This window comes from Apis laboriosa, unplaced genomic scaffold (genome assembly GCF_014066325.1).
Source record: "Apis laboriosa isolate Shangri-la unplaced genomic scaffold, ASM1406632v1 scaffold4_cov146, whole genome shotgun sequence".
Classification (NCBI taxonomy): Eukaryota; Metazoa; Arthropoda; class Insecta; order Hymenoptera; family Apidae; genus Apis; species Apis laboriosa.
Window position 1 is genome coordinate 1,071,309 of NW_025223501.1, and position 26,761 is coordinate 1,098,069.

Below are 26,761 nucleotides of genomic sequence, written 5' to 3' on the forward strand. Positions count from 1 at the left end.
TTCGTCAAAATAAAAAAAATTTTATTTTATATATCGGTTCGGTTTTTAAATTCGAAATTATTTCCTTTTCAGTATATTATTATAATTATAATTTATATATATAATTATAATATATTAATATAATATATTAATTATAATATATATATAATATAATATAATATAATATATTAATTATAATATAATATATAATATATTAATTATAATATATTAATATATATAATTATAATTTTAGAAATATTTTATATGAAAAAAAAAAATTGAATGAAGCTTGATATTACGTATTACGTATCGTGAATTGATATTATTATAAGTCATTTTATTGTATGATGTATGATTTTATATTTTTTTAATATTCATTCTATAGTTATATTATTACAAAAACAGAAAAAAAATACAATGGATTAACTAAAAATAAATTATTTTAAAGCTCATTTTATAAAATAATACAAAGATAAATAAAAATTTAGCAAAAAAGGAAATTTTTTAATGGAGTGATAATTGTGCAAATTATAATTGTGTTTCACTTAGAAGAATTTCACAACTTAATATTTTCTCTTATAATCTCAGGATAATTTTTTCTTATGTAAATTTATAATTAAACTGATAATAAATAACTGATATTTTAAAAAACTATTATCTACATTATATATATATATATTTGATAGTTTAGTATGTTGCTAGTATAAGTAAGCTACCTCGCTTAAATGCGCCGCAAAATTTAATATATAAAATCTGAGAATTTTATATATGAAAAATGGTTTTTGCCATAACTAGAGCCTGTTGTTTATTTTTCCGTGCTAGCACAGGATTTAAAAATAATTATAAAAATTATAAACACTTAAAAGTAAGTAATATTGATATAAAAACTAAATAACCTATACTTTTTTAAATAGTTTATATTGTTTTATATTTAGATTAATTATATTTAATATTATGTATATTTTGAAATTTAAATATATTTTGTTTATAATTTTATTAGTTTTAAAATGGATAATTTATTTATGAATAAATTTAGATTATTATATCTATTATATTACTTTTTTTTTTAAATTAAATAAAGAAATATTTCTTTTATCAGATCTGTTCAGTAAATTTCTCCATAAAAACTGATATCTCTCCTCTAGAAGAAGAGGTCCCAAAATTAATACCTCCAATTGGAGATGGAAAAATATTTGAAACTGTAGAAGATGCTATATCGGATATGCCAGATGGTGCTAAACTTCTGATTGGTGGATTTGGACTTTGTGGAATTCCTGAAAATTTAATTTCAGCTGTGTTGAAACGAGGTTCTAAAGATTTAACTGTTATTTCAAATAATGCAGGAATTGAAGATTTTGGATTAGGTATACTATTAAAAGAATGTAGAATTAAAAGAATGATTTCTTCTTATGTTGGTGAAAATCCTGAATTTGAGAAGCAATATCTTAGTGGTAAATTAGAAGTTGAATTAACTCCACAAGTAAATATTAATGATAAGAATTTTTTTATTAAATTTTATATATAGAAAATTTTATATTACATTTTTAAAATTTAGGGTACACTGGCAGAACGTATTCGAGCAGGAGGAGCTGGAATTCCAGCTTTTTATACTCCCACAGCATATGGAACAATAGTACAAGAGGGTAATGTTATTATAAAGTATGATGAAAATGGAAATGCAGAAATATCTGGAGAACCAAAAAATACAGCACAGTTCAATGGCAGAAATTATGTCTTAGAAACTGCTATTACTGGAGATTTTGCTCTTGTGAAAGCTTGGAAAGCAGACAAAGCTGGTAATCTAATCTTTAGAAAATCAGCTAGGAATTTTAATCCAGTAATGTGTAAAGCAGCTAAAATTGCTATTGCTGAAGTAGAGGAAATTGTAGAAATTGGACAATTGGATCCTGATCAGATTCATTTGCCTGGAATTTATGTAGATAGGATTGTCAAAGGTCTTTCATATGAGAAACGCATTGAGGTTTCTATATTTTTATTAAAATTGTTTATTTAATTATTTAAATTATTCGAAATGTTATTAAAAAAATTTTTTTTTCAATTAGAAACGATTTACGAAACAAAATATAAAACCTAAAAAAATAACACCAGCAAGTAAAGCAAGGGACAGAATTATTAGACGAGCTGCATTAGAATTCAAAGATGGAATGTATGGTAAGAAAGAATTTATTTTATTTTTAATTAAAATAATTAAATTATTCTAAATATATTTTTATAGCAAATTTGGGAATTGGTATACCTATGCTGGCTTGTAATTATGTTCCTAAGAATGTAAAAATAACTTTACAATCCGAAAATGGTATCCTTGGTGTGGGACCATTTCCAAATGAGTCAGAAGTTGATCCAGATTTAATAAATGCTGGAAAAGAAACAGTTACAGTTTTTCCAGGAGCTTCTTTTTTTAGCAGTGATGAAAGCTTTGCAATGATCAGAGGGTATATATCCAAAAATTTATATATGCAATTATATGTACAAATAATGTATACAATCTGAACATTAAATTATAACTTTTTAATAAGAAACTATGAATTTCAATTTTTTCAGAGGTCACATTGATTTAACAATACTTGGTGCTATGCAAGTGTCAGAAAATGGAGATCTGGCTAATTGGATGATTCCAGGTACTATGGTGAAGGGAATGGGTGGAGCAATGGATTTGGTTTCTGCAGCAAGTACAAAAGTAATAGTCACTATGGAACATAAAGCTAGAGATGGGAGTCCAAAAATTTTGAAAAATTGTACTTTGCCTGTTACAGGTAATATCAATAAAATGAACATATAAAAATATATACACATATATAAAGATCATATCTGTTAAAATATTTTGTAAGAGAAAAATATTCACTCATATTAATTTTAGGTCAACAATGTGTCGACCTAATAATTACAGACATGGCAGTATTTGAAGTGGTTCAAGGAGAAGGATTGAAATTAATTGAAATCGCACCTAATATTGATATTAGTGATATTGTTAGTTCTACTGGTTGTGAATTTTCGGTAGTTGATGATCTTAAAGAAATGGGACAAGTGAATTTAGATGATTGTCAATAAATATACATTCTTATATTCTTTTAAATATAAAAAATAGATATCAAAAATTTGTTTTTAAGAAAAACAAAGGGAAATATTGATATCAGGAAAGTAATAATTAAACTATTATTTTTAAATTATAAAATTACAAAATTATCTTTTATCTCTAAGAACTGTAAAGTTTAAGTTTTTAAGAATTGTAAATTTAATATAAATACTTTATTTTATGCAATACATATAGTAGTTAGGATTTAATAAAGGTAATATATTTTTTGTATTATATCTTTTAAGATTAAAAAAATAATAAATTCTGAAAAAATCAAATATTTTTCTTATATTTTTAGCATTTTAAAATTTCCAAAAATTACTCTCTGAATTTGGCTTTTATTCTTGCTGGAAGTGGTAATAAATACAAAACACTATTTAATATACTTAATCCAACAGCAAAAGCCAATGAAATTAATAAATTTAAGTCAACATTTAATACTTCTGAAATATTTTCACCTTCACGTGTAAAGCGTTCTATTAAATAAGATCTTCCATCTGGATATCTACATAATTCTGGTATTCCTGGGCATGTGAAACTCTCATTATAATGTAAATTTAAAAATATGGGCACATCAATTGCTAATTGATTTAGAGCTAATGATGCATATCTAGCAGGTAATGTAGTAGAAATTGCAGCAAGCCAATAAGGCAAGCCTTTCAGACTCCTTATGGTACCTGATGAAACTATCAAAGATACTAATGTCATGTACAAGACTATTATTCCACCTGTAAAAGGTTTGCCAATAATCATAAGCACAGCTACAGTTATTTGTTCTGCTGCTACATAGCTAGCCCATAAAACACCACAGGCATAAGCCCAAGTGGATAAATCTAGCTCTAAAATAGGTACGAGAATACCAATAGTAATCATAGTGGATACGAAACTCAATGGCAAACTCAATAATGCATATGCAGTTAAGAACATAGCTCCACCATATAGACCTTCTCTTTTTTCTTGATAATATCTGGCTCGATATCCTGGAACTTTATAAATAAAATAAATTTTATAATATTAAATAATCTCTTGAATTGGATAAAAAAAAAGATTAACACTTACAAAGAAGAGCTGTGCATGCTATTCCAACAACATAGAACAATGTTACTACATTAAAAACTAAACCACCTGTTTGTAGAAATATTCTGGATTGTACAGGAGTCGAATGTGAATATAAAATGCTCATTAAGGCTATAGAAAATGGCAGCAATAATAATCTAGCAGCAAAGTGTCCCAAACCACATTTATTGAAAGCAAATGTTGCTGCCATACCTCTCCTAAAATGTGAAAAAAAATATTAATACTAATTATTTCAGAAAAAGTATTTACTATAATTATATTTATAAAAACATACAAGTAAAGAGCAAATAGAGTAGAGAAACATCCTGGTTTAATCCCTCGTCCTAAACCTTTGTGCATAATTCCTAAAGGCGTATCTTTGACATTGGGTGGAACTTGGGGTGCCTCTTTCATATAAATAACACCTTCAGCTTTAAATTTTTCAACTAGAACAGATATCTGCTGATTAGATTCTAAAAAACGATCTCTAGAGCGGCGATCGACAGTTGATAGACACACTAAAATTATAAATATTATTATTTAATAGAATTTAAAATTATTTATTTTATTTTTTAAACAAATACTTACAATAATACATTAAAGGATTTTCAAGTTCAGGACATGGAAAACCGATATAAGTAAAATAATCTAACATACTCCGAGTTGGCCCTGAATAAACCACTGCTCCTAAACATAAAAGAGTCACTCGACTAACGAAAGGTAGTACATCTGATCTAGGAGTTTCCATCGTTAAAACAACAATGGATCCCCTTCTAGTTGCATAAGACCAAAGCATAGAAACAATTAAATATGTGTTCAAAGGATCGGTATCCCATGTAGGTTCGTCCAAAAGTAACAATGTGGGATCTTTAGCTAATTGCACTCCCAACATTAGTCTTCTGTATTCCGGCTTTGTTAAATCATTTACTGATCTATTTGCGACTTGAGATAAAGCCAGATCAGCTAAAGTTTGTCGAAGCCTTGCTTCTCTATTGTTTAAATTAGCAAGCCATGTGGCATATATCAATGTCTGTCGAACTGTTAGACTAGGTAATAAATGACATCTATGAGCAACGTATCCACCATGTCGTCTGAATAATTCTGGAGTTAATAAATTATTATTTAAGGTGACTCTACCCCTAGTTTCTCCCTCTGCTCTTCCGGCTAAAAAACAAAAAACTTCTAAGTGATTCTTGATCTAATTAAAAAAATTTGTAATTGAATCATTATCTTACCAATTACATCGAGTAGAGCTCTTTTTCCAGATCCTTTTGAACCCAGAATTGCTAATACTTCACCACCATGAACTCGAGCGGATACATCTCTTAACACTGCAGTCGGTTCTGACTTGCTTAAACAACTTCCTTCAATAACTACAGTAGTGGAATGAAATACATTTGAAATATCTAAAGTACAGTCCGATGGGATCATTCTGAATCTATTTGAATTACTTCATAACGATCCTTTGAAAAAAATAAACTTATATTTAACGAGAATAAACTACAATAAATTTTAAAGATAATTGCATTAAAACAAAGAAATAATCATTTTTCCAATGATAATATTTGAATACGAGGATTGTATTTAGAAATACGCGTAAAACAGACAAAACGCTGTAAAGTCTAGCACTGTGATTAGAGAAGTGAACATTGCAAGTAAAATGTAGCCAGTAATAACGATACCTGGCTGGGAGTTGGCTTCATGAGGTGAATGTCTCCTTTGAGAAGAGTTTGGTGGGAGGAAGGTAGTATCAGTAGTAATTCAAGAATGTATTCATTAATTTCAGTTCCCAATCCTCTCTTCAGCCTTCTCATAACGCATGAAAGAAAAAGGATCTTTTAAATAACTCTTCTTTCAATTATTTATCCCTATTACTCTTTTAAAAATATTTACAATTTTATATACAATATTTTTCATGCTTTGAATAAAGTTTACATATGTTTTCAATTATAATAAACTATTTCTAAATGTTTATTGAATATCAAAGATAAAAAAATGGAATTAAAAATTCATTAGAAAAGAAAAATAGGTGTCAATCAGTTTGGAAATTCATATAATTGAAACTCAGGGCCCAGATATTCTATAATTACGTCACTGCGAACTTGAAAGATCAACGAGGAAGGAAGGGAACATAGAGAGGGGAATCCGTTGGAGGTTCGGAAAGCACGTCTGTCAAAAGGCAGCGTTTAGAAAAGGCTCTTCAACGTTGAACATACCGATGCCATTGCGGTATCGCAATCGCGGATCGGGTGATGCGTTCACGGGTCCTTTGTTGTGCGATTCTAAGTTGACGATTGTAGTGTTTGTCTTTAAAATTTTCATCTATAATCATCAAGAAGAAGAATAACAAAGAAGACCAGGAAGGAATCGGCGGAATGGAGGAACAGCATCACCTTGACTCGATCAGACTCGCTTGAAAGCTCATCCTGAATACCGGTGGTGAGTCATTCTCACAAAGATTCCCCAGGATGTATCAGATTTCATGGCACGCGCAATTCCTGATATTCACGTTTCTCTTTTTTATATGTTCTGCTAAAAAAATAGATAAACATATATAATTTTTTTTTCTTCTCCTGAGTAAAAAAGTATGATTCATGGATAATTGCAACATTTCTTACCCAAGTTCTTTAAAAAGTGCAAGAGCAGTACCTTAGAATGCCTTAAATGATTTTCATAAATCTTTTCATGGAAAAGAAGGAAAATATAAGGAATACGGGTACATAATTCCATGGCCAGTCATGGTTCAATGACTGGAAACCTGATTTTGCATAACAAGAAAAGTTCTCCTGATACAGGTGACACAGATGAAAGCAATAAAAGATTAAGAACTACTTTCCTTAAAAAAAATAAAAATAAAAATCTTAGTTATTAACAAATTTTTCAATAAATTAGTAGCTTATGAAACATTGAAACAATATTCTTTTTAACAAAGAAAAGGAATTCAATGAACGTAGTTAATATTCCGTAACCACACTTTCCTCTTGATGATTTTCATTTCACTGTCGATGCTTTCACTCGCTCGATAATAGTATTATAATGCGAATTAACTAAAAATTAATCATCATATTTCTTTTTTTGCAATTAATAGTTTTAGTTAAATGAATGGAAAAATTGTGAAGGCTATATATAATAGATAAGATCAATTTCGAAATGAAAAGATTTTATTGTGAGTTTTAATAATATTATGAATATAAAAAAAATGGCTAAATTCTTTGAAGAACAACGCTAATGTTTGGAGATTTCAATGAACGCATAAGACATGTTTCCCTATACCTTCCCACGTGCCATAGACGGTAGTCTGGTCAATTTGCAATGTTAATTAATTCTTTCTTGTCGCCGACAGGGATACTTCTATAGAATATTGAAAAATCCGGCGGCACTGACCTCAGTGCACGTCTATAAAACGATCTTTATTCTATTGTGTACTTCAATAACGGAATGAATACAAATAATTAAGCTCTTCAAATAAAGTAAAAATTAAACATAAAATAAGAAAATTAATTGCTTTTTGTTTACAAAAATATAAAAGCAAATAAAAAGTGACAACTAAATTCTTTGATTGCTTTTAATAATATTTTTATATAATATTTATACGAAGTAAAAAAATATTATTTTAAGAATTTCAATAATTTTATTTATTTATTTATTTTTATTTTATTATTTCTTTCTATTTTATTTTATTAGTGGAATATTTCTTTTTAATTTTTAAAATTCTAAATTTGGACTAAACAAAATAAAATTCTTTATAAGTAATACTGTAGTGTAAAATTTTGTGTTATAAAAAATAGATATTTATACCAAACCAGCATAATATACTTTCAATAGAAAACATGCTGGTACTCGTTATCGTTTCTGATAATATTAGTGTCAAGGTTTGTATTCTGACCAATGCATCAATGCATAATTCGGTGAATTTTTCATACTTTCTTGTACGCGATATCCAGGCCATGATTTATTAAGACACGTTCTTTATCACGTGTATACGAGATTGAAAGACATGTTCATAGAAATCAGTGCGTGGGATAGTCTCATAGTTAGCGGAAGAAATTTCGAAACCAGAAATTAAACTATCCAAGTCTAAAAATATATTAATTTCATGTATTGTATATATTCATTGAATATAATATATAATATCGAAATATATTTATGAATTAAAAATAAGATAAAAGAAACTAGTCTCACGAGATTATTATATATTTATTATAAAAAATAAATGAGAAATAAATTTTCTAAAAAAAAAAAGAAATTGCTTCTATTAGTTATTAAATAATAAGAAAATAATTTATATACTTCCTAATAAAATGAGTTTTCTCTCAAGTTTCACTATGATAAATCATATTTATTAATTTATATTTCATAATTCTCTAAATATAAAAATAAAAATAATCACAAGGATTAAAATCAATAATGTATTTTGCTAAAAAAAAAAAAAAAGAAATAGTATAAAAGAAGAATGTTATCGCCACATCAAGTTACATGCATGTTCATGATAGTTAATCCATTTAAAATGGTTGCTCTAGTGGCACACAACTATTGCTTTTCATCATGAAAGCTTATATTCAGTGAATTGAAAAGTGAATTTGCATACTGCTTAATATCTGACGAGAAAAATCATCGAACCGTAACACACATATTAATTATATATTATCTTCTACAGAGCTAAATTATGCTTTATCGAATTCACGATATGTCGACAATTTTCAGAAAGTATAACTAGAAATTTTTAAACATTGAAGAAACACAGATATAAGAAAGAGAAGAAAAATGTATAGCGGCCAGTTTGATACAACTGTTGCAGAAACGGGATATGCAAATGAACAGTTAACTTGAATATAAGATAGTTATCTGATTTTAAAAAAAAGCTATGCATGACATTACGTAAATCAAGAAAAAAAACGTGGTCGATGATCGAGACTTATTGGATCATAATATTAAATAAAGAGAAATCAATGTGAATATGGAATCATGCAGAATTTCTAATTAAATTCTTAATATGATAATAATAAAAGTAATAGACGATAAATTTCTATTTCATATGCAGATATACTTTTTTGTAACATGAAATTAAAATTATAAATGAGAAAAAAATTGTTCTATGAAATTATCAAAGATAAATAAAAAAATTTTTAAATTTAATTTAAATAAAAATTTCTGATTACTTTATAGAATTTTACAGTTCAATGGAATATGATGGAACAAAGTTTGCTAGTTGCCTATCGAGAGTGATGAGTAATTAGTAATGGAAATAACATAGAATCTTGACTATTTTCAATTGTACCGTTATACGATGATAAATAGAAATCTCAGCTGATGTTAAAAATGTGTGGAATTTTATAGATAAAAAAAATCCATTAAATAATAGACTATTTTCATTTTATTTCAATTTTAGACTATTTTCATTTAATGGATTTTTCATTTAAGTCATTAATAATTTTTATGTTATTTCATCAAAGAAACTATTCATTTATAAGTATTTGCAAGAAAAAAAAGGAAAAGAAATTGACTAAACATAATGGTTCATAGTAAAAGTCTAGAGAAATATCCTTTGTTTGAAGCAACTGTTAAAAGAATGGTTAGTTTCGCGCAAACATACAGCAAGTGAGTCAACATCTAACGGGAAGTCACTTGGCAGATGAAAAAAGATGTTTCTATGATGACATCTGACTAATGTTATTTGCATGGACCCAATATAAAAAGAATATTATCTCAAATGACTATTCTATTGTGCTTATTAATTTTTTGAGATTATTAAGCTTCATGACTTAAAACAACTTTATCATTTTATGATTTTTAAGTATTTTGATATCATTTAAACACATGAACGAATAATATGACAAGAATAAATTTACAAGAATAAATTTTTATAAAAATTAAAATGATAAGGATCAAGATATAACGAAGTAAAAAAATACTATTTTAAGAATTTCAATAATTTTATAATTATTCAAAAATCTTATATATATTTTCAAGTTCATCATGAATTACACCGTTAAAAGGAATGTTGCTTAGCTTCTCTTGACCACGTGTGCCGCGCAATGAGTATAGTTACGTGAATGTGTAAGACTAAATAGCATTCTGTATAAACTTACCGGGATATGAAGCAAGCTACTCTTGCGAAATCGGCTTATTCGTTCCAAAGGTATTCAATGAACTTTGTTTGTGATACGCAGTAACGTTCTGAAATTAAAACAGCATCATTATGACTAAAAAAAAGAAATTGAGGAAAAAGAAAAATTAAATTATAAATTGTTGAGCAATATTTTAAAAAGATTTTAAAATCTTTTAATGAAAAAACTTATGAATTTCAAACTATTAAAGATACTTTATAATTTTTATAATTTTATTAATTGAGATGATGTTTAAGATATTTTTTTTTTTTTATAAAGTTTTTTATAAAGTTTTTTATAAAAATAAGAAATATTAAATCAAATAAACAAAGAAAAAACTTTATGCATTATTTTAACAATAATGGATGATTATTAATATTAAAAAAAATGAATAAGTATGATTCAAAATTAAAAGAATGTAATAATAAACTAATATTAATTTAAAAATTAAAGACAAAAATAAAGGATTTAATTTAAATGAAATTGAATTAAAGAATTGCAGTTAAGTATTCAATTATATACAATAAAAATAATTATATTTGATTATTCATATAATCTGTACATACATACTTATGGAATGTTACAATTTTTTTAAATCTATACGAATACATATTATATTTTCTGTATTAAATACTAATATTCATTTCAATATATCACTACTTGTGTTAATTTTTTTAATTTATGATATATAAAAATATATAAATATATATAATTCTCCAATCAATATAAGCAATAAACGAATATAAAGTTATTATTATTTAAAATAATTTAAACAAAAAAATAAATTAATTTCAAAGATTTTTTTTTTAAATATTTTTCAATTACACACAATTCTTTAAGCATATTGAATGATAATAAAACAATTTTTAAAACAATTTAATAAATATAAATTCTGATATAATAATTCTGAAATATAATAATTTGATTAATATTAAAAATTTAATGATATAAATTATGATATTGATTATTTTATAAAAAAAATAAACAAAATCACTTACATTTTGATCACATAGCTCAATTGAAGCTATGAATGTAATGCAGAATATTTTATTCAGTCTCACTTGAATTATTCAGACCACAAATCATGGGATCGGAAGCGTGGGAGCTGGAACGAAGATACTCAGTGCCTGGAGCATTAGACACCAGAGGCCTAGAGCCTCCAGCCAGCGAGGACCTTCATGCTTGGTCAATCTACAGGTATTCTTACTTCATTTTTAATTTTCAATTCTAAAAAATATTGTAATTAATATATTATTCTTTCAGGCAAAACTTGAATTCCGATTTTACGGATTCAGCACTTGGATCAGCAGAAAAATCTCCTCTCCCATATGGAAATTTTCAATTGAGAGACTCCACAGTACAGAGTATTCTCAGACATCCAAGATACGGGCCAAAAAGTCCCTTAGCTAGCAATTCGTACACTTACCTAAAATTTGGTCTTCCAAGGGTTCTTCCACCTAGTTCTAGAAATAGAGATGGCTCTAGTGGTTACGATTCCAGTGAAGAAGGTCGTAGAATATCTCATGCAGGAACTTCTGCACATGGAACTTCTGCTATGAGATCTGCTAGGAGTGATCCTGATTTTAGACACGTTCATGCTGTTCCTAGAGAACATGCACATTCTCAGTTGACAGTTTCAAGGGAAAATCCTAGATTGAGAAGTGTCAGTGAAGCGAATCTTCTTCACGGAGGTAGCAGAACGAATAGAAGACATAGTATCGCGCCTATAGATCCAGGATATGGGGTTCACGAGCTCAGAGGTGAATATTCTATATTTTAACATTTATATTTTTATATTCATTTAGATGTTCTTTTAATTTCGATTATAATTAATAGAGAAAATTGATTTTTAGGACATGGGATCTTGGGTCCAGAGAGTTATACATTACCTCTAAGGCCGGTACCATGTCTTCAACATCCTCATCTTCAATTACGAGGTGTAGAAGCTTCAGGATCTGATGGTTTGCCTCTTTTGCGAGGAATTACTTTAGAAGCTGGAGCAACTGAAGTATTAGCCATTATGGCTACTACAGAGAAAGAAGGAAAACATATCGTGGAAACTATTGCTGGACGAAAGAAAATTAAAAGGGGAGATATTTTGTTAAATGGAAGATCTGTATCTTTTAGAACTTTAAGGTATAATTTATTTTTTAAAATTATTTTGAATTATCAATTTGAATTTTTTTTTTCTTTTTTAGATCTCGAGTTGCTTATTTATCAACGGAAAATAGTTTAAGTCCAGGTTTAACTGCCCAACAAACTTTGAGTTTTTATATGCTTCTTAGAGGAGGTCCAAATACTTCTAAATTAGAAGCCGACGCAATTCTCCAGGAACTTGGTTTAGAAGCAACCAAGCATTGTCTTGTGAATTCATTGACAACCTCCGAAGCAAGAAGGTTGGCTTTGGCGTGTCGTTTATTACAAGATTCACATATTCTTGCACTAGATAGGCCAACACATGGTTTGGACATTTTCGACGCTTTCTTCCTCGTAGAATATTTGAGACAATGGGCTAACAGAGGTCAAAGATTAGTGGTATTGACCTTACATCCACCGACTTATGAGATACTGACGATGGTATCAAGAGTGGCACTTACGTCCGGTGGAAGAATCATGTATTCCGGTCCCAGAAGGGATATGTTGCCATATTTTGCTCTTGCAGAATTTCCTTGTCCTCCATTTAAAAATCCTTCTGACTATTATCGTACGTAATCTTAATATTATTGATATTATTAATAAATTATAAATTATTATCTACTTCATGCTATTTTATTTTTGTTGATAATAATTTTGTTTCGTATGATAATAAAAAACATCCAAAGAATTATTTTTAAATTTTTAACAATTTTCTTTTTCAGTTGATTTAGTAACACTCGATGATTTATCTGCGGAAGCAATGCTAGAATCCTCCCAAAGAATAGATCATCTAGCTGAGCTTGCAAGAACCAGGCTCCCAGCACTAAGCGATCCTGGACCGCCTGGAGCACTTCCTCCTTCCATTTCGAGTCCTAATATATTCTCACAGATTTACGCATTACTTCTGAGGACTCTAATCTATAGTCAACCATGGACATTAACCAGATTACTTAGAAAAATAGTTATTTCTGCTTCCTTAAGTATTTTACTTGGTGCAATATTTTGGGATGTAGCTGGGGATTCAAATTTATATCTTAGAGACCGAATTGGTTTTCATTATGCCAGCTTAGGAATCTTCTTCTGGCCTTTAACTTTAATAGCCATTTATGAAGTGGCTGATTACAGACCAAATGTGGAAAGAGATATTAAAGATGGCTTATATGGAAGATTTGTGTGTATTTTAATGGAGGTAAATCTTCAAAGATAGTTATTCAATCATTCATTTTATTAATTGGATTTTTTTTTTCAGCTGCTCTGTGGAATACTCTCTTGGTGCATAATTTATTTGATCTATTTGGCACCAGGTTATGCTATGTCTGGTCTTCATCTAATACCAGATGAGAATCTAACTTCCTTATGGAATTATCTTGGAGTTGGTTTACTTTATTTAATGCTGCAACATTTAATTTGTATATTATTTGCTCACATTTGCAAATGGACATATTTAGCTTCTTTGTTTTCTGGCATTGTAATTGGAGAGATGACTTTAGCTGGAGGAGTGACCTTGCATCTAGAAAATTTGCCAAACTGGTATCAAAAAATTAGTCCAATGCAATGGACTCTGTCTTTGTTGTTACCTCCACTTCATCAAACAGAAGTCATGAATAAACTGACAAATTGTAAACCAAAACAAATTCAAAGGCAAGATATTATAGTTCAAGCTGCTTGTGAACCACCTGATGGTATATTGGCATTGTATGAAATTGCACTGCATAAATTTAATGTAAGAGGAGAACTATGGCTAGGAATAGGAATAATTATTGTCAGTATCCTAATTATATTAGTATTCTTATGTATTAAATACACCACTCCTAAGAGACTTAGGAGTGCACCAAACAAGCCATAAACATAAAATGCAATAATTTAATGACTGAATCAACAATATTTTCAATTTACGAATATATCATATCTCTGTATTTTATTAATGTTAGTATTATTATTATTATTAGTTAATATTTTTAATTAATGTTATAATTTTATAAGTACAATATAATATAGTTATAGATAAGAAATATGATTATTTACTTCATCATAAAATATAGGTACTTTATCATATCATGCTCATAAGCTTTGATATTTGTCTATTATCGTTATTGTGATTTTCTAAAGTAATAGACTTCAGAAACTTGCAAAATAGACTCACTTAACGAAATTCCAAAGCTTGATGAGCCGATACATTTTGCAGTCTCTTCTCCAAATGTCTTAAAATTATTTATATTTTGTAACGATATAATCAAATCAATCAATACAAATGTTTTTATGAAATAAAAAAAAAGAATTATTAAACTTCTATTATATATTGATTATTTTTTATAATTTTAAGTGCATATTTTTTTTTAAATTTATTAAAAATTTTTTTATTTTATATTGAAAATAATTTAGTTAAATTTAGTTTATATTGAAAATAATTGATTAATATGAAAAATTAGCTTTGTCAATTGCTTTATGAAATTTGATCGCAAGCTCCATCTACAACTTTAAGAATATCGGCAAAGTTCAATCGGTAAATATGATTTTTCATTTACTGGAATCGAATTATTTTTCAAAAAATATATGAATATTAATTAATCATTTTATTTATAAATAATTATTAAATAATTTATTCCTCAAAAATCGATTTTGTTATTTTTTAAATTTTAATCTATTCGCGATTTTACAAATTTATTATCAATTATTGGAAACGTTTAAATTAAAAACGGCTAAATCGATATTCTATCTTAGATAAATATATCTGTCGACTAATAATTTAATGCATAATATATAATGATAATTTTCAAAGAAAATAGATAGTTTATATTTGTTAATTATTTAAACTACATAATTTTTTCAAGAAGATCATTTAATCAATAAATTTTTTAATTATTTTCTATTTAATTTTTAATTTTTATTTCAACGATTTTTCTTATCCTAGTGAATAAAGTTATCTTAAATATCAGAAAATATTTAGCTTCGACATTGAAAATCGTCAAAATAAAAAAAATGGCTGAAATTTTATATTTGAATATATTATTTTGTAATATTATTATGAAAATTTTATATTTTTCGAATATTTTTTTAATCAAACTCATTTTGAAAACTGTTATTTATCTGATAATTTATTTAATTAATTTAATATTCTAAGAATGTTATTGTATAAATTCATATTAATTAAAATTCTTTTTTTTGTTTTATATTCTCAACACCCTTTGCAAGTTTCAAGGCTCCGTCAATTCGTTCACTGAATTAGTACAAATTGGCAACAGAGCAATCGTCGTAAATGCCAACTTCCGTCGATAAAAGTAATTAACTCATAGTTGTAAGCTGGGTAAGCAGAATTCTTGGAAAAAGCGTGGGCTTGTTAGGCAAAGATCGCAGAACAGAGTCACGTTCTTGTTTCGCGAGCATTAAACTTTAGCATAGTGTCGTTACACCTCAAAATCAATGAACCACTCTCTATTCCACATTCGATGTGCGTACATCGAACTTTGATTCATTGAGATTACAACCATACTACGTGCATTCATTCTTATTTTCATTTCATAGCATTGAATTATCCTTAAATATTTCTCATAATTTTTCAAAATTGTTTTAATATCTTTAAAAAATTATTTTATTTTAATAAATTGTATAACTAATAAAATTATTAATTCGAAATATACATAGAATGTCATTTAAATATTCTTTATTATTTGTTGATTTAAAAAAAATATATAATTTCAATAAATAATTATTATTAATATTATTAATAATATTATACCAAATGAAAATTATATTATTGATTCAAATATAAATCATTTAGTTATATTTCAAAACTAACCTCATTTTTTCTTCTTTGCTTATATTTAAACAAAAACTGCTTATATTCTTTGAATAAATTATCTAAATACTGCAAAAATTTGAATTAAATTGCTATCGACGATTCTATACACGAACCATCATTCCTAGCAAGGTCTTTCTACCGGCAGGAAGAACAAAAACGGCTTGAAATAATAACAAGAACCTGTGAGTCGCGTGGGCGCGAATGTATAAAGCATATTTCGTTTTCTCCCTCCTGATCCCGTTCGCCTCTTCATTGATTATTTTACTTCACCACCTACCAACATGCGTCGGCACATCCTATATTAGCACGTTACTTCTATCCACAACCATCATACATGGACACGTATTCTTAAATATGTTAAAGTGAATTACTAATTAAATTCTTTTTCTATCAATTTCATAAAAAAATTACATTGTCATTAATGCATATATTCTAATTATGAATTGTTATAAAATTATTATAATTAATATTATTTATCACATTTAATTATTTAATTATAACTATTAAATATATAAATATATAATAATATATTTATAATATATAATATATTTATATATTATATATAATATATAAATAATATATATGCTTATTTATTAACTTGTTTAGAAATCAATAATCTTTATTCTTTGAATATGTCGATAATTGCATAAATGCTCAATCGATATTTAAAAATTTTAATAATCGAATTTCGATACATATTTTCGATACATACATATGCATAACTATATATTTTTATAATATTCATTTATTATTTTTCCATAATTCTTTATTGTAAATTTAATGTTTCATTTAAAAATAATCTTTTTATTTATGTTATATTCTGCATAAAAAATATATTAAAGAAGATGCAGAAAATATTTTGATTTGATTACTATTAATAGAAAGTAGCGAAAATAAGTACAGATTAATAAAGGTATAATATATATTAATAATAAAATTTTTATATTGTTTAATATACCATTTATTATGCTATTTAAGCAAAATCATTAATACTTTGTTATATATAATGTAACTTTTAACATTTAAATATTAAACATACAAGAATATAATTTTAAAATGTAAAGATACTATTTACATAATAATAAATGTTGTAATGTAATTATTTTAATTGTTGAATGAAGAAATTTTTAAAATTATATTACTTTTAAAAATATTTAAAAATATTTTTTATTATTATTTAAAAATAAAACATTTATATTATTTACCGATCTCCTGGATGTTGCTCAATTTCAAATTTGATTTCGATCAACTTTCAAATTATTTAGATAATTTCTACTAAAGATGATCTGTTTTTATTTTTTTTAATAATTTCAATTATATTCCAAATTATATTCCAATATATTGAATAATAACATATAATTGATCCTATATAAAAATATTAAACTTTAAAACTTATTTCTGCAAATCAACGAAGAGATGCAAAATGTTAAGTATTAATAATATAACTCATAGAAAGATAGGAAAAATTATTTAAAATTTAATAATCATAATAAAGATAGATAATCAAATTGCAAAATTACATTCACTATTATTATTTTAACAACTTTAACAATTCAACAACAAACAAATTTTAAAATTTCAATAATTTTTTGGAAAAAACTTTCTTTAAAATTTTGATGGTATTCAACAAATGCATGAGTAAAGAACACTATGATATTTAAAAATCAAAATTAATTACTTAACAGAATTTCAACAGAAAAAGTTTTTTTCAAAATTTGATAATTATAATCTATCTTCATTATTTATCGATCTATAATCGAAAATTATATTATATATCGATAATTATATATCGATTAATTTATGACATTTTCTCTTTGACCATTTAATCTATTGAAGTACAGAAGAAATTTCATGGATAATTTTGAAAGCTAATAAGTATTTCTATACAAGAAACTTCAAATTTTATGTAAGCATATAAATTTTAAAAATCATTTAGAGAATTCATTTGGTCTTTTCAAATTTTTTTTAGAATGAAAAAGAGATATTTAAGTTCTCTAACCTATAAAAATCTATCGATGATCTATGATTATCAATTTGAATTCAATATTTTCATGACTAATTACAGCAAATATTAAATAAGTTAATTATTTAAATACATACATATATATATATATATATATATATATTGGATTTGTTATTATTATAAAATACTAATCTTAAATATATATTTGATTTTTTCTTGCTTATTAAAAATAAGATGCGATTATTTAAGTAGAGATTTGTTTCGTTTATATTGTTATTTTATTTGTATATTTTATTTGTATATTTTGAAAAATCCTCGTGAAAACTCAAATGTATTTTTGTATGATGCAAGATTTTTAAGAATTAAAAATATCATTTTGATTATTTTACCTGTCATTTTATTTTAGAGCTTAAACAAAAATTTGTAGATTAATTGAAAAAATTATTTTTTTCATTTAATTTTGAGAAAATAATGAGAAGATTTCTGAGAATTTCAAATATTATTTTAATGATAATTTATTTCTAATTTTATTTTATTTTATTTTGTGAAAAAAATTTTATAGATTTTTTTACTATATATTTGAAAATTGAATCAATACCTGTCGCCGAATTGTAGTAAGAAAAACTTCTCCAATGTCCAAGTAATGAAGAAAGCAGCCGGATGCGAAAGAGGCAAGGGACGTCATTATCTTATCTCGAACCATTTCCTGTCAACCTGGGGCCGCTTTTCGTAGTAATCACATGCACACGCCTACGCAATAATATATACAAGCTAACATATATCACATACATATATTCGCGAATGCGTATACTAATGTCCAGTCAAGTGCCAGAGAGTATTGCTTCCGGTGCGTACACCAGCATTCATTTTGGTATTAGTACGTTCATGCATGTGTAGAAGTGTTCGATGTTACATCGGGTAAGGTACTATGAACCCGATAATCGGTTTCCTTCTCCGGTAGACAGCAGGAACCAGACGTCAAATAAATGTCTATATGATTCGTATTATACAGGTTCATAGAAATGAATGTTTTTTTTTAAATTTTATTCTGTAGATCCGAGATATGATTTTAACAATCGATATATTTTGTTAAAATTTAGAAATTTACAAAAAAAGCAGATTTCAGATAATGGCATCTTTTAATTCCTAAATTCTTAGTAAAATATAGAAAAGAATATTAATAGAGATTTTTTAAGAACAAGAATATATTTATAATCATGAAAAAATAGTATCAATATCAACGAAATACACTATAGAATCATGATTCAATAATGCGCTGTGACTTCCGACTGCATCATGAAATACGTAATGCCATTGCCATTAAGTATGCACACCTGTTAAGGTCATCAACAGGTATCACTTACGTCATCTTAGCGTACACATTTGTTGTGACTACTATAGTGATACTGCATATATATACTGTTTTTCTTGTGAACGGATCGATAATTTCTTTAATGGGATTTATTTAGCAATATATCAATTCGAAAAGAAAAGATTCATATTAATAATTTTTCATTCATATTAATATAAGTAATATAATTTACAATCCGAATATATCAGAAGAAATACAAAAGAATTGTTTGTGAAACAAAAAATTTGATAGTGAAAATTATAAAAATTTATAAAAATTTCAATACAAAAATATTTAAATACAAATTTTATATTTTGAAAATTTTCCTTCACAAAACATAGAAATATCTTTTAAAAATGCATAAAAGTTTTATAAAATTTTATACTTAATATTATTTTATATTGATATTATATTTTATTGATATTGTGTGTGATACATTTTTTTAACAAAATAAATTTATAAAAATTATATAGAGATATAAAAATATAGCCACAATTCTATATAAATATTAATTAATATATATTAATTATAATTAAATTTATAATTAAATTATAATTAAATTCTATATAAATATTAATTAATAAATAATAAATATTAATATCGTCATTTGATTAATTTAAGATTATTATTATTATTATTATTCTTTCTAGAAAAGGAAAATATTATCTCTTTTAAAGACTAATTTAATATAATAAATCTTCCATAATCTTCCATAATCTTTATTTATTCCAATTTTAGGCTAAATATACAGTTCAAACTATGTTTTATAATTATTATAATAATTAATATAATTATTATAATACTATTAAATAATTAATTCTCAAATATATATATTATTTTAAATATAAAGTAATAAAGATATTTTTATTATAATTATTTTATATAATTTGTAAGTTTACGTTTTTTTGACGATAAAATTTATTTTTTAACTATTAAAATGATAAAATTTTAAATAATTTTTAAAATTACATTCTAATATCAGATATTCTTATCAGATATTCTATTTTTTAATAAACGTTTTCATTTTTAAAAAAGTCAGCTATGTCATTCTAGTAAGATTCATTAGCATCTCGCGTGACGTGTTGAAGTTCAATTAAATTTTAATCCATTAGATATATTGTATATAGATATAGTTAAAGAGAATTTATATTTCCCATAGAAATATTGAAGAATGCAAATGTAACAAGAAATTTACATATAGTATTTATATATAGAGATGTATGACAGGTTCTTACGTAAATTTATAACTGTCATTGATCGAAATAAACGTGGAGTAAGTACCAAGGACGCCGTAGTACGCTCACCTTATCATGTTCCTACACAATCGAAGCAAAATTCGTCTCGTGATTTGTTGAAGCATACCGATAATGAGAATTCTTTTTACCTCTCTCTTTTTCGTTATCTATCATTCTAACGGTTTATTCTTTTTCCTAGCGACAGTTCTCTTAGGGTCATGATAAAGTGGCTCTGCGCCGTCCGCGTGATCGAACGTGAAAATCTTCAACGACAGCAACCCAAATGAATGGAATACCAACCCACGCCCGAGAGCTGCCTGATAGGCTACCCGATTCGAGGTGAGGCTTCACGTACAGCATGACAGAAATCAGGGACGTAGTATTTTAAATAGGATATAAAAAAAATATAAAAAATTGAAAATTTATATTTATTAATACGAATAGAATATATTTATTTATAATAATATAAAAAATAAATAATGCATTTTAAAATATAAATTTTAATCTTATCAAAAATCATAATAATTTTATACTTGATATTATTTTATATATTGATATTTATATATTGATATTGTGTGTGATGTATTTTTTTAACAAAAATTTTGAATATTGAAATAAAATTTTCATATCATTCTATGTAATATATTTTAAATAAAATTCAGATAAAAAAAAAGAGAAAAATGTTTTAAAATTTTTAAATTTTAAAATCTTTAAATAAATTTTCTATTGGTATTAAAAATTTTAAAATGCAATACAATCGTAAAACACAAATACAGATATAAAGAATCTTATATTCATTGCATCATAAAATTCACAAAAATTTCTTTAAGCAAAAATTACGTTTTTGTGTTCCTTAAAATTTTTCATTCAAGTTTTAAATCTTAAACTTAAACCAGATTTCTATCTTATAAATTCTAAAACTCTTGAGAAAAAATTATTTTAATTTGATTTTTGTTGTCTTCAGATGATAATGAAGATATATTATGATCTATAATAAATATTAATGAATTATGTAAAAAATAAAAATTTTTTAATTTCTGCAGGGTGACAGAGAATATCATGCCGATCCTGATATGCACACAAGTGTACGTGCACGTCGATACGATGTAGCTTGGGTAGCGATACCGTGCTCCTGCGGATTGAAATAATATGCGCCCACGCACGCGTGAGAGAGTGAGTGTGTAGTGTACTAGCACTCCCCGTCGTCTCCTCACCTCTGGCTCATATCGCGGCTCGGTCAGTACCGATTCCCCGACCCATCTACCCACGCCTTGTTAATGAAAACATCTTTTGTCAATGAACTGACGTCAGTCCGAATCGGGATTGGTCCGATAGCGAGCACCACGTGACCTAGCGCCAATCAATGTAAAGACCAGTTTCCCCTACAATCGAGGATTCGAGCGCCATTTGCCCATTCTGGACGGAAGAACGCTCGAGGTAAGGTGTGGCTTGCAGCAGGCTGGCTAGAAGGCCACAGAAGAAAGACAGAGATAGTATATGCTGTGCTTTAAACGTTAGAGAAAGACCGGAAGTTAAAAGAAAGCGAGAGGAAGATAGAAGGCAAGACACGAGAATTGTAGCTGAGCTCTACTGCTCTCTCCGTGTTCGGTGGAGAGTCAGAAGACTGACGTAAAAGAAAAAAAAAAGAACAGGAAGTCGGTACGGCATCTTAGGAAAGACGCGTTGAGCAATGTTGGAAGGATTTGTAAGGTGAGAACGACGGTCTCGAGTCGCGTAGCGCCGAGATACGCGACTGATTTCTTGAACTACGTATTTCGTTCATTCGGACCAATTCGAATGGACTGTTCACGGTGGCTCCAGCATATAACGCAGCATCTCTGTGTTAGTGAAGTGTTGAAAAAGAAGCTGAAGTTGAGAACATGTGTTGTACTTGTGATAGGATTGAGTTCACATTAAAGAAACGACTGAGGAACGAATAATAAAATTAACGTCGAGAAAAAGATACAAACATACATTTGTTATATATTCTATTGTGAAAAAACAAGAATAACATTAACACGTTTTTTATGAGACATGATGTCGAGTAGACTGTCGATGTGGTTGTTGAGATAAAGAGATAGAAAGAAGTGTATGGTGACACAACGCGTGGGATCATGCATTTGTCGAGTGAACTGAAACATTCCGCTACTGTGGCGTTAATTGGACCTGTCGTCTTTATTTACAAAAGGATCAATAATCGAGACAAGCTGCTGGCAGTGCCAGCGGCGGAGGAGAAAGAGGAGGAGGAGTAAAAGAAAACACGGCATTGAGATGCCGTAAGAAATGATGAATACACGTGAGAAAACGTTGAATTGAAACATAGATACATATATATAAAGTTCAAGAAAGACACCAAGCATTTGGATGTCTTTAAGAAACGTATTCTATCATATAATTCTAAGTGCCATTTCGTATTTGAATATTTAAGAATAAATGTATAAGATGCGTGTATATAGAATGCGTCCAAGCACTTAGTATTCATACTGTCCTCAGTTACCGATAAACATCAAATCAAGATTGATATTCAATTGAATACAATCCTAAACGGATATCATGTATATACATTAATCATTATATAAAAATCAATGGTAAAGTGTTACTTGAAAGTGCCATATTAAAAAGAAATTTTTTTTCAACTTTGTTAAGTCTCAAATATTTTGGTTCTCAGATATTTAGAATATAATAGAAATCAATGATTTCATTGTTAATATGAGCAAATTATATCTAGAAAGAAGACAAATGTGCTCTAAAAAAAGAAAATTACAAAATCAAAGAAACATTAAGAGTTTTATTTAATACTTGCAACATGCCAGGTGGAAGTGTTATAGAGGAAGATTTGGTGGATCCTGAGTGGCTTTTTAAGCAACTAAGATCACCAGATGGTCCTAACAAACTTCTTATTTTAGATTGTAGAGCACATTCTGATTTTTCTGAAGCTCGCATTAGAGGCTCTGTACCTTTAGCTATACCTAGCATTATGTTGAGACGACTGGCAGCTGGAAAAGTTGATCTATTATCAACAATAAGGTGCTTAGAACTAAGAAACAGAGTAGAAATATTTCTGTGTGGTGATGAAAGTAGTAGAGGGACATTTGTATTGATTGGTGACTCTACAGATCCTGCAGGACATCAGGGTGAAACAATTCAAGTTTTAAGTCGAAGACTTAGAAATGGTGGAGGATGTGTTGCTATTTTAATGGGTAAGATGATCAACATGTTTGTGAAATTTTTTATTGTTTTTTTTTAAATATATGCATTAAAAATAAAAAAAATATATCTCAATGTTTTTATGATATTTTGAAAAATATAAAGTGATTATAGATAGTGATTATAGATAGTGATTATATTATAAAATTTTTCAAATTTTTATAACCAATTATATCTGCTATAAAACTATCTTAAATCAATAAAAATATATTTGAATTAAATATTGATTTATGTAAAGAGTATTGTCTAATATTTTCTATTATTTTATTGTTATTTACTTTCAATTGTATAAAATTTTTATATTCCTCATTAAAATGTATGTTTATTTCATTTAGCCTTTACTTTTTGTTTATTATTTTTATAATATATAATATTATATAAAGTTATTATATAATAAATATAAATAATAAAATAATAAAAATAATAATAAATAACATAATAAAAAACATATTTCTTCCTATTAAAATCCTTTATTTTTATTTTATTTTATTTTATTTTAGATGGTTTTGGAGCATTCAAAGATAGATACCCTGAATGGTGTGAAGGTAGTCAAACTAGTGGTGAAGGTCCTCCAGGTCAAGATTCTAATGAAGGTGAATTAATGGGTCTTAGATCACTTCGAATTTCCACATTACCTACAAGATCATATTCAGATTCTGACAGTGATAGTACATGTGATTCTGTTGGTTAGTATGTTTAAATCATTTCTTTATGAAAAAATGCATATAAAAAATATGCATTTCAATGAAATTGTGAAGAAATCATAAAGTTATTTTTGTGATTTTTTTAGGTCCTGAGGAGGATAAAGATTTTCCAGTCGAAATTCTACCCCATCTATATCTTGGAAATGCAGCAAATAGCGAAGACAGAGAAGCTTTAGCACGTCATAGGATACAGTATATTTTGAATGTGACCCCTGATTTGCCAAATGTATTTGAAAACGCTGGTTCGATAAAATACATGCAAATACCTATAAGCGATCATTGGAGCCAGAATTTAGCTAGTTTCTTTCCACAAGCAATTCAATTCATTGGTAAATACAACTACCAAAAAAATAAAAAAATCGGTTAATATATTTAAATTTGAGAAATAATTATTTGTTTATTTTTCAGAGGAGGCTCGAAGCTCAGATAAGGGAGTGCTGGTTCACTGTCTGGCCGGAGTGTCTCGGTCCGTTACAATAACCGTAGCCTATCTTATGCACAAATGTAGCCTCAGTCTGAACGATGCCTTCAATTTAGTGCGCAGTCGAAAATCTAATATCGCACCGAACTTTCATTTTATGGAACAATTGCATAGTTTTGAAAAAGAACTGAGAGATAGAGGCGACAGAAGTAATAGAGGAAACGATCAAAGATGTATAGGAGCTTGCCGACCTGGTGGGCCTTGTAATTGTCCAGCTCCCAGTTTTCTTAGTCCCATAGATTTGGGTCTTAGTCCAGATTCGGGAATAGAATTCGATAGGTGGGCATCGAGTACGCCGGCTGAATGAGACGGGCCAGGGGGGACCCAATATAAATTTTAGGTCCCTCCTAGTATGCTGCCATAGCAGAAAGTAGCAAAGAGAAGCCCTAATTGAAGGGTGCGGGAAGTTCACATTTCTGCGAAAAAGAGATATGTTGCTATGATTGCGATAAATTACGATTATAAATATATTGTGATTAAAAATTTAGAATCAGTCAAAAAATATAAAAATTTTTAAACAAAAATTTAGTTTTGAATTAGTTCAAGAATTAAGAATTTTCATTATTAGCTAAATTATTATTAATAACAAATTCCGAAGTGAAAATTAATAAAAAATTCACTATTCATACAACAAATAAGATTTCAAATTTTTATGATAATGTATATTAATTATATATTAATTTACATACGACGAAAAAGGCTTGAATTCAAATATTATTAAAATAATCTTTCTAATATTTTTCTATTAATTAAATAACAGAAATTGTTTTTGACAAAATTTTGCAAACCATAATTCTATATTGTCGTAAAAAAAAAAACGAAAAAACAAAAAAAAGAAAAGAATTATTAAAAAACATAAGTGATAAGTTACTTTCTAAAAGATTATTTTTAATTTAATGAAGTTATAATTCTAAATCAGATTTAAATCTTATTGTAATTTAGGGGGAAAAAAAATAGATATGACTGTTAAAAAGAGTTCTATAACTCTTTTTTAAGTTGTCATGATATATGATGTTAAACATTGAAAGTATTTTATAAATTTAAGTCTGTACTTTCTTACAGATAATTATAATATTTGAATTATTAGATAAAAATTTAAGATTCTTTTTTAATAGTGTTTAAAGACATTTTTTTTGGCTTGATCTATCTATCTATTGTTAAGATAGATTTTTATACATATGAGATGTCTATATTTTTAATACTTGTTCCCTGAACCCTTCAATTATCGAGGCTGTGTTTGATTTTATTGCGAACAATGCTTATTCGAAATGAAATGAAATGAAATACAAATCGTAAAATAGGCAATCATAAATAATTGAATTAAAAACAATTAATAATGAATAACTGCTTGATAAAAAAACACACTTTAAATTCAGAGGTACAAAAAATTGAGAAATCTTTCAGCAGTTTAGATTATTATTATTATAAGAAAGAATAAAAAAGTATATATTTAAAGGCTACAAATCGATACTATTTGAATGTAATTTTTGACATGATTTTTCAAATCCACAAATGTGACTTATCTTAATAAGGAGTACATATTTCCTATGCAAATCTATTTTTTCAAAAGATTTGCAATTTTATGTGCACGTTCTTTATCTTTATCCCTCTTCCAAGTATTTAATCTTGATTAATAATTCAAGACACAT

The 26,761-nt window shown here is 27.0% G+C and overlaps 4 protein-coding genes across 6 annotated transcripts; 3 read left to right on the forward strand and 1 right to left on the reverse strand.

The window, feature by feature from the left end:
- The first annotated feature begins 512 nt into the window (after positions 1-512).
- On the forward strand, positions 513-3,168 carry LOC122717368 (succinyl-CoA:3-ketoacid coenzyme A transferase 1, mitochondrial). The gene is made up of 7 exons (XM_043941392.1): positions 513-844; positions 1,079-1,459; positions 1,535-1,960; positions 2,043-2,151; positions 2,216-2,432; positions 2,542-2,753; positions 2,858-3,168. Exons 1-7 carry the CDS (start codon positions 755-757, stop codon positions 3,046-3,048), a joined length of 1,626 nt encoding a protein of 541 aa, XP_043797327.1. The 5' UTR covers positions 513-754; the 3' UTR covers positions 3,049-3,168.
- A 178-nt stretch (positions 3,169-3,346) lies between these two features.
- On the reverse strand, positions 3,347-5,722 carry LOC122717367 (ATP-binding cassette sub-family G member 5). Its single transcript, XM_043941391.1, has 5 exons — positions 5,365-5,722; positions 4,718-5,293; positions 4,425-4,647; positions 4,133-4,347; positions 3,347-4,059 (listed from the first exon to the last, which is right to left on the reverse strand). Exons 1-5 carry the CDS (start codon positions 5,558-5,560, stop codon positions 3,392-3,394), a joined length of 1,878 nt encoding a protein of 625 aa, XP_043797326.1. The 5' UTR covers positions 5,561-5,722; the 3' UTR covers positions 3,347-3,391.
- A 605-nt stretch (positions 5,723-6,327) lies between these two features.
- Positions 6,328-14,540, forward strand: LOC122717049 (ATP-binding cassette sub-family G member 5). 2 transcript variants are annotated; one of them, XM_043940733.1, is made up of 7 exons: positions 6,328-6,568; positions 11,311-11,433; positions 11,500-11,996; positions 12,090-12,372; positions 12,435-12,940; positions 13,095-13,561; positions 13,622-14,540. In XM_043940733.1, the coding sequence occupies exons 2-7, from the start codon at positions 11,321-11,323 to the stop codon at positions 14,216-14,218; spliced, it is 2,463 nt and encodes an 820-aa protein (XP_043796668.1). In that variant the 5' UTR covers positions 6,328-6,568; positions 11,311-11,320; the 3' UTR covers positions 14,219-14,540. The 2 variants fall into 2 exon arrangements, with proteins under 2 accessions (XP_043796668.1, XP_043796669.1); XM_043940734.1 differs by lacking the exon at positions 6,328-6,568 and having other exon boundaries at positions 11,230-11,433.
- Positions 14,541-22,050: 7,510 nt separating this feature from the next.
- On the forward strand, positions 22,051-25,685 carry LOC122717025 (dual specificity protein phosphatase Mpk3). Of its 2 annotated transcripts, XM_043940677.1 has the most exons (5): positions 22,051-23,308; positions 23,389-23,920; positions 24,428-24,613; positions 24,718-24,960; positions 25,040-25,685. In XM_043940677.1, exons 2-5 carry the CDS (start codon positions 23,527-23,529, stop codon positions 25,417-25,419), a joined length of 1,203 nt encoding a protein of 400 aa, XP_043796612.1. In that variant the 5' UTR covers positions 22,051-23,308; positions 23,389-23,526; the 3' UTR covers positions 25,420-25,685. The 2 variants fall into 2 exon arrangements, with proteins under 2 accessions (XP_043796612.1, XP_043796610.1); XM_043940675.1 differs by having other exon boundaries at positions 22,051-23,920.
- Positions 25,686-26,761: the final 1,076 nt, after the last annotated feature.

What these genes read in the sequence shown, in the direction of transcription:
- LOC122717025 (XM_043940675.1), top strand. Translation starts at nt 23,527, where the DNA reads ATGCCAGGTGGAAGTGTTATAGAGGAAGATTTGGTGGATCCTGAGTGG. An exon ending in ATGTGTTGCTATTTTAATGG is followed by an intron (nt 23,921 to 24,427) that starts GTAAGATGATCA and finishes ATTTTATTTTAG; the next exon opens with ATGGTTTTGGAGCATTCAAA. An exon ending in TAGTACATGTGATTCTGTTG is followed by an intron (nt 24,614 to 24,717) that starts GTTAGTATGTTT and finishes TGATTTTTTTAG; the next exon opens with GTCCTGAGGAGGATAAAGAT.
- LOC122717049 (XM_043940733.1), top strand. Translation starts at nt 11,321, where the DNA reads ATGGGATCGGAAGCGTGGGAGCTGGAACGAAGATACTCAGTGCCTGGA. An exon ending in CATGCTTGGTCAATCTACAG is followed by an intron (nt 11,434 to 11,499) that starts GTATTCTTACTT and finishes TTATTCTTTCAG; the next exon opens with GCAAAACTTGAATTCCGATT. An exon ending in AAATCCTTCTGACTATTATC is followed by an intron (nt 12,941 to 13,094) that starts GTACGTAATCTT and finishes TTTCTTTTTCAG; the next exon opens with TTGATTTAGTAACACTCGAT.
- LOC122717367 (XM_043941391.1), bottom strand. Translation starts at nt 5,560, where the DNA reads ATGATCCCATCGGACTGTACTTTAGATATTTCAAATGTATTTCATTCC. An exon ending in AAATCCTTTAATGTATTATT is followed by an intron (nt 4,648 to 4,717) that starts GTAAGTATTTGT and finishes TTATAATTTTAG; the next exon opens with TGTGTCTATCAACTGTCGAT. An exon ending in AGCATGCACAGCTCTTCTTT is followed by an intron (nt 4,060 to 4,132) that starts GTAAGTGTTAAT and finishes TTATTTATAAAG; the next exon opens with TTCCAGGATATCGAGCCAGA.
- LOC122717368 (XM_043941392.1), top strand. Translation starts at nt 755, where the DNA reads ATGGTTTTTGCCATAACTAGAGCCTGTTGTTTATTTTTCCGTGCTAGC. An exon ending in ATTCAAAGATGGAATGTATG is followed by an intron (nt 2,152 to 2,215) that starts GTAAGAAAGAAT and finishes ATATTTTTATAG; the next exon opens with CAAATTTGGGAATTGGTATA. An exon ending in AGCTTTGCAATGATCAGAGG is followed by an intron (nt 2,433 to 2,541) that starts GTATATATCCAA and finishes CAATTTTTTCAG; the next exon opens with AGGTCACATTGATTTAACAA.